This window comes from Engraulis encrasicolus, chromosome 15 (genome assembly GCF_034702125.1).
Source record: "Engraulis encrasicolus isolate BLACKSEA-1 chromosome 15, IST_EnEncr_1.0, whole genome shotgun sequence".
Classification (NCBI taxonomy): Eukaryota; Metazoa; Chordata; class Actinopteri; order Clupeiformes; family Engraulidae; genus Engraulis; species Engraulis encrasicolus.
Window position 1 is genome coordinate 13,443,303 of NC_085871.1, and position 7,590 is coordinate 13,450,892.

The 7,590-nt window shown below is 49.2% G+C and overlaps 1 protein-coding gene across 2 annotated transcripts in view; it reads left to right on the forward strand.

The window, feature by feature from the left end:
- The window catches only part of znf800b (zinc finger protein 800b), a 30,675-nt gene extending 24,013 nt beyond the window's left edge, over positions 1-6,662 (forward strand). Inside the window, exons 5-6 of one of the 2 annotated variants that reach the window (XM_063217106.1) lie at positions 203-2,671; positions 4,217-6,662. In XM_063217106.1, coding sequence (XP_063073176.1) covers positions 203-2,670 — 2,468 coding nt within the window. In that variant the 3' untranslated portion in view covers position 2,671; positions 4,217-6,662. The remainder of the gene's footprint in view (positions 1-202; positions 2,672-4,216) is intronic. The other variant, XM_063217107.1, reaches the window with a different exon arrangement.
- The last annotated feature ends 928 nt before the right edge of the window (positions 6,663-7,590 follow it).

Genomic DNA, 7,590 nt, shown 5'->3' on the forward strand with positions numbered 1-7,590 from the left:
TTTTGTTACATATTGTATAATATAATATGATATAATTATATTATCTGATATTATATTATATTATATTATATTATATTATATCATATTATATTACAATTCTAATTAATTTATATTTAAATATAATATAATTATAGCAATTATACCACAATATGTAAATAAATTAAAATCAAATCATGACTCATGTCTTCCTCCTCACCCACAGGTCCTCAGAGAGACTCCAAGCAGAGTGTGGCCTTCAAGGAGCTACTGGACGCCATCTACCCTCCCAAGGAGCCCCACGTCGTTCTCCTGGAGCCCATCTCCTCCAATCCCAACGCTGTGTTCCAGCACGTCACCCGAGAAGACCAGCAACGCGCCAACAGCCAGCCTCCCTCCACCACGCCGCACGAGACGCGCAAGGAGAAGGAGAGAGAAACGAAGAGCAGACGAGCGGAGGAGAAGGAGAGGGAGAGGGAGGCGAGGAGCCGGAGAGAACAAGAGGCGAAACTCGCGGCTGCTGCAGCAGCTGCCGCCGCCGCCGCCGCCCAGGCCGAAAAGTCCACCGAGGTCAACGTGGAGGGTGACCTTGAGAACCAGGAGGAGATGGAGGAGGACGAGGAGGAGGAGGAGATGAAGAGCAGAGGCGAGGAAGGAGCAGGGGAGGTGGACGAGGACGAGTTGGAGGAATCTCGGAACACAGAAGACGGCGAGGAAGAGGAAGAAGACGAGGAGGTGGAGGGCGAGGAAGAAGAGGAGGAGGAGGAGGAAGAGGAGGATGAAGGAGAGGAGTGCACGGAGGACGAGGCGGAGGAGGCGGGGGAGCAGCGGGAAGAGGACAGCCCGGGGAAAGAGTCGGCCGACGACGTCGACGAAGGTGCGGGCGGCGACGGCTACGTGCCCGGCGTGGCCATCACCTGCTGCATGTGCGGCAAGGACTTCAACTCTCGCCAGAGCATCCGCCGCCACTGCCGCAAGATGCACCAGCCCTGGCTGGAGGAGCTGCGCAAGTTCACCAAGCTGCGCACCGTGCCCATCAGCCTGCTCTCCATGGTCAAGCCCGCGCCCTCCGTGCCCCCCGGCGGCGGGGCCAACGGGGCCGGCGCCAGTGCCGGCACCCCAGGCTCGCCCGTCAAGACCCCTCACGGCAAGAGCTGCCCCGTCTGCTTCAAGTCCTTCGCCACCAAGGCCAACGTCCGGAGGCACTTTGACGAGGTGCACAGAGGGCTGCGGAGAGAGCTCATCACGCCTGACATCGCCACCAAACCCGGGGAGCCCTTGTCGCTGGACACCAAGCCCAGCCCGGCGGCGAGCGCGACACCGGGGACGCCGGCCCCTTACAACATGGCGGCGGGCAAGTGTCTGATCTGCAAGAGGAAATACAGCAGCCAGACCCGGCTGAGGAGGCACCTGCGCATCGTGCACAAGATCCGATCCAAGCACATTTCCACCACCGCCGCCACCACCCCCGTCAGCCTGCCACCCCAGACGCCCAACTCCTCGGCAGCCCAGCAGACGCCTCTGTCTGCGGGGAAGAAGGCGGTCAAGCGCCCCGCCTCTCCCCCACCACCGCCGGAGTCCCACAAGCGCGGCAGGCCCAAGAAGCACAAGCGCGACGACCCCAAGAAAGCGGCCAAGGAGGAAGAGGAGGAGGAGGACGACGGGGGGAGTGACGGGAACGGTGGACAGACTGGCATCAGCGGAAGCCCCAACACGTTGCGTCGCCCGCCCAAGCTGACCCTGGGCTTCGACTTCAAGCTGCTCTACTGCAAGCTGTGCAAGCGACAGTTCAGCTCGCGGCAGAACCTGGACAAGCACATCGAGCTGCACACGGACAACGACAACGAGATCTTCATCAAGTTCTACCGCTGCCCGCTCTGCAGCTACGAGACGCGGCGCAAGCGCGACGTGCTGCGCCACATCACGGTAGTGCACAAGAAGCCCTCCGCCTACCTCAGCAAGATCATGGCCACCATCGAGAGCCGCGCCGTCAAGAAGCCCGCCGAGGTGGTGCTGAAGAGCAACGCGGTCGGCAACACCGGCGGCAACGGCAAACGCAACCAGACGCTGTTGTCGTCGTCGTTGTCGTCGTCGAACTCGTCATCCACATCGCAGCACATCAAGGAGGAAATAAACGGCCGGCACGAGCCAACTTCCACTGGCGCCACGACAACGGGCACCTCGGGTCAGCACGGCATGCGCAAGCACAACTCGGCGGACGGCACGCCCACCAACACCACAACCAACAACGCCTCCTCGTCCAGCAGCAGCTCCACCCACTCGGCACCCTCCACCCCGGTCACGCGTCGGCACGAGTACCCGCCCCCCTCGCCGCCCGTCACGCGCAAGCACGCCCTGGCCATCTTCCACTCCACTTCGCCCATCACCCGCAAGTCCGACTACCATCACACGCGCAAACAAGAGACGCCCCAATCGCTGAAGCAAGAATCCAATGATTCGTCGTCGTCGTCGTCGTCGACCACGTCACACAGCACGGAGGTGCGGGTCACCAAGAACTTCTCGCTGCACGCGTGCGACATGTGCGGCCGTGCCTTCGCCAAGAAGCTCTACCTGGAGACGCACAAGCGGAGTCACCGCAACGCGCAAGCTGCTGCGGCCGCCGCCGCCGCCGGCTCAGATGAGCATCACCGGTCGCAAGGGGTCAGCACTCGCTCCAAGGCCATGTTGTGGTAGGGTAAGTTTCCCATTTTTAGTAGATGAAACCAATAGATCACACTCAAGTTCTTCTTGGTCTTTGCAGTTTTTTGTGTTGTGTTGTGTTTTTGCTAGTCTTCACCAGTTCAATGTTTCCTACCTGCGTCTTGAACTTGAAACGACAACTCCTTTCAATCTATGCATCTTTATACTTTTCTGAGATTTCCTTTTTTCTCTTCTGTTTTTCAAAATCATTCTGCAGTGTAAGTCATTACAATTAGTTATTCATGGACTGCCTCTTCTTTGCTATTTTCTTCAGTAGTTTTAGCAGAGATTCTTTAAGATTCTCTCTACTCTCTCTGGTTTTAGTGCACTTCCTTCTGTTCTTTCTCTTTTAACTTTTTAAAACTGTGAGTCACTTCTGATGTACACATACCTCCACTTACCACACTGTCAAGCATGGATTTCTTCCTTCCTCTCTCCTCTTATTTCCTCTCCTCTCCTCTTCTTTCCTCTCCTCTCCTCTCCTCTCCTCTTCCTTCCTTTCCACTCCTCTGCTCGTCACACTGTCAAGTATGGAAAGGATTTCACAGCAGGGCCAGAAAATGATACAGAGGCCCCAATCCCTTTACTCTCTTCTCCTCTCCTCCTGTCTTCAGAAGGAGTTTGCAATGAGCTAGTTGTTGCAGTGAAGTGTGTGTGCGCGCGCGTGCATGTGTGTGTTTTCATGTCTCTCTGAGGGATGGTATGATTGATCTGGTCGTCTTAAGGGTCTTAAGCGAGGCCCCCCTCTTAAAAGAAAGCAATTAAAGGAGCTGAGCCGTGTCCCCGGGACAACTAAAGCCCCCCCCCTACAGCGTGTCACCCTGCCGTCGTGTCCAACAGGCCCTCCGAGATCAGACTTCTAGGCTTCTAACTGAGGCCACCAGGGATCTGTGGCAGCTTGGCCTTTTCTGCTCTCTCTCTCTCTCTCTCTCTCTCTCTCTCTCTCTCTCTCTCTCTCTCTCTCTCTCTCTCTCTCTCTCTCTCTCTCTCTCTCTCTCTCTCTCTCTCTCTCTTCATCTCCAGTCCCCCTTGTCTCTCCCTGCCTGTCCATGTTTCTGTCTATCTGTCTATATCTACTGGAGGCCTTAAGACTGCAGGATAGGTCACTTACCTGCAAGAAGTCTCACGAGAGCTGTTCATTTTGTGGAACATGAGACTTTTGCCTTGTCAGTCAAAATGTTCTATGTGATCAGCCTTGGAGCTTGAACTCTCTGCATAGCCACTCTGACTGTAAAGGATGGAGCTCATGCACGTGTGTGCAGTGCACATGCACCTGTGTGTGATTGGGCATGTGTGTGAATGCACTTGCTTTGGGGTGTATTTTCATTTGCGTACGTGATATCTGCAGTGTGGCTGTGTACCCTTTGTATGTGTATAGCTACTTGTATGTATGTATTTGTCTGCTTCAAACACATTTTAATAGACCGCAGAACTTACATCTGTTATTTTTTTCTCTCTTCATCGCTCTCTTTTACTCTCTCTCTCTCTCTCTTCCTCATCGCTTTCTCTCTCCCTCTGTGTCTCGCCTTCTCTCCCTCAGATCTCTTCAAAAGGACGCATCTCATGATCTCACACTGGATGCCTCAATGTCACGCCAGACGTGAAGAGGAGAAGACGGGGAGAAGGGGAGCTTTGAAAAAGCTGCCAGCTATCGGACGTTAGAAAGTGCTGGCGCCACTGTGCTGTAAATAGAACGAAGGAGACACAAAAAAGGAGAGGAAGGGGGGAACGCCTTTGTTGATGTTTATGTGCAGAAAAAAGAGAGAGAGGGGGGGACCGTCTTCTCAGCTTTTCCCGGATTTCAGAAGAAGTCTGTACCCCCCCAGCCAGCCAACACTCTCCTACCCCCCGAGTTTGGTTCCCTTTTCTCTTGTTTTGTTTTGTTTGTTTGCTTGTTTACTGATGTTCCACAGGACTTTACATCTCAAAAGTCCCACTAGTACTACTACATGTACCACCCAGTTTGAATGTTCGTTAAAGCGTCTGTATGAAGCCAGACGCTGTTTTTTTGCCAGTTCTTCTTTCCGACTACTCCATACCTCAGATAACACAGGCCTACACATCCTTCTCTCTCCTGTTCCATGCCAGCTACCCACCAACACCCCTCCCCATTCCCCACCCCTTTCCCCCCTCTCCCCCCTCAGCATATTAGGACTCTGTGAGTCAGCAAAGGCTGTTGCTTTCTTCTGTTCACTTGTCTGTGTGTTTTATAATGTCTAGGACCACAGTCAGTCAAGTCAGTCATCTTTTTTGTCTTCAGTTGTTATTGAGTTGTTGGTTTTTTTCCTTCTTCTGTGAATTAACTTGAAATTCATTCCACAATCGGCCAGCCATATCAGAAGCCATCATCACGCCTTGTGCCTTCCCTTTCTCAACTCTTCTACTGTACACGCCCACTTGAGGTATGAGTCAGTCTTTGTCCTCCCGTCCTTTCCTGTGGACTCATCTGTGAGCGAAGTCTGTATTTAATATCTCACAAACACATAGGTCAAAGGTCTACTTTTATTTTGAAAATTGGTGTGTTGAATGAGGTAAAGCCCCCTAAGCTCTATGTTGGTTGACAGTTGGGAAACTTTATTGCCTTCTCCACCAAGGTAAGAGGCTAGAAGGCTCAAGAAAGGATGGGAGGCCAAAGGTTGACGTGCACCCTTGGTATCGTATATTGGACTGCAGATTCATCTGTAATGTCACATATTCCTCCACTTGAGGGCAGCAGAGTGCAAATGAAGTCCATGGGAGAGGTTCCTCTCACACCCAACGTGTTGACCAAGCCTTGATACATGATGTCAAAGGTTCAGATCATGATGATGCAATGGGCAAAGCATGTGACGAAGCATGTTTCAGTGGCTGTTATGCTAAAAGGAAGGTTTCTGTCTAGGCCATCTGGCCTCTTCTGTCATCATGCAACTTAAAGTGGCCTCGTTCAGTATATTGAGGCTTTGGCGTCAATTTACCTTTGGCGTCATATATCAGAGCCTTGGGTGTGAGACTGGGTTGGAAATAGAGGAAGAGGGACATTGCTGGATGGGGTTGCTGATCTTGGCACAGTTTTGCCGTCACAGATGTACTTCATTCTTTCCAGTACTTTTTTTTGCTCAGCTGTGAGCATGCGCAAGTACCAGAAAACAAAAATCCTGTTTTATAGGATCGACCAGGAGGAAACACATGTCTTTCTTTCATTAATTTCAAAACATTGACTACTTTAAGATATTGAAAGGTTTTTGTTTTCTTTACTTTTTCGTATTGACCTCAACTGCCGACCAGGAGCAAATCTCTTATTTCCTTTAAATCCAAAACATTGGCTACTTCCTGATATTGGAAAGTTTTAGTTCCTTTTTTATGTATATGACATCAAAGATGATTAACTGGGAGCACATTTCTGTTCTTTTTACTTTAATCAAATCCAAAACATTGTCATTTGACTACTTCCAGATACTGGAAAGGTTTTTTGTTTTGCTTTTTTGTGTTTTCTTTGATGTTCATCATTTCAACATTACTGACCAGGAGTAAATCTCTGTTTTTTGTACTTTCGGTAATTCAAAACATTGACTTCTTTAAGATTCTGTGAAGATTTTTTCAAGATTTTTTCTTTCAAAAAGTGAGCATGAGCTGATATCATCAGAGAGGTGGGTTGTTCATCTGCTAAAGGGTAGGGGTCGTAGACCAAGGTCATGAGGAGAGATTATTACACGTGTGTATAGTTAACAGAAGTAACACATGCATAGGTTCTACTGACAAGTCAACAATTCATCTTCTGCTTCCAGTGTTGGACAGAGTATTTTAGTTGTATTTCTGACAGGAAGTTTTATGTTATCAATTAATTTGATTTATTAGTTTTGGCTAATCGTTTGCCTTCCATCCAACACGGCCACTTTCAGCAGGTAGGCTACACGTACAGTAGGTGATTCCCATGTTTTCATTGAAGAAATGAATGTATTCTCTCAAAGCTAAATCCACACCTGCTTTTCCCCAATAAACAAAACCACAAAAAAGTAATGTGTATGCATTGATGATTTCAGACTTGTGCGGTGCATGATCAATGTAGTGGTAAATGTTAGGGTATAATAACACAACGGACATTTAGCAGTAATGTCAAGATCCTCCCTCGTTTCTCCCGGCTGTAACCTGTCACTCTCAAATTGCCCTGTATGACAGGCATAAAAGCAAGAAGATCTTCATAAAGAAATCAAAATAAGTCTAGTTATGTGGGGGGTGGCAGATAGTCGACAAGTGTAGGGCCTACAAAATGTGTTCCTCGTGTGTCCATGTTTAGATCTTTCAGATAAATAATGCACTGTATAGCAGGAGTTCATGTCATGTGTCATCAACCCAAGGTGTACACGTGAAAAACCTTGTAGCTGTTACAGTAGCCTACGTTTTTGTTTACAAATTCGTTTCGTTTACAATTCTGATTGAAGCTATATAGGAGTAGGGCTATTCCTCATCTCTTGATGCAACTTAAGAACTTGATCTCCAAATTGAAATACCATAATCTTTATGCAACACCCCCTTGAATAATTATTTCATTCATGAGCAATGAAAATTCTTTGCTTAAAAAAAGTCCACAAAACAAAAAAATTGATGTGTGCGTGTGCGAGAGAGCGAAAGAGAGAGAGAGAGTTGTGAAGAATTCTGTGATTCCAGTGGCTGTCTATGACATTTCATGACAGTTAATATGCATCATTATGGCCTGTGAAGGAGCAGTGCCTTAGTCAACTGGCTGCACCTGTGGCCACATGGTAGGTGAAGAATGTGTGATGGAAGATGTAAGCTCTGAAGATGCAAAATAAAAACAGGAGACGCCACCATGAAGGCGGACAAAAACTTAGTCATTTTACATACAGGATATGGTTTACAATCCCTGTATCAGTGTGGGCTTAGGTGCCTTGCTCTAGGGCACTTCAGAGGCATGGA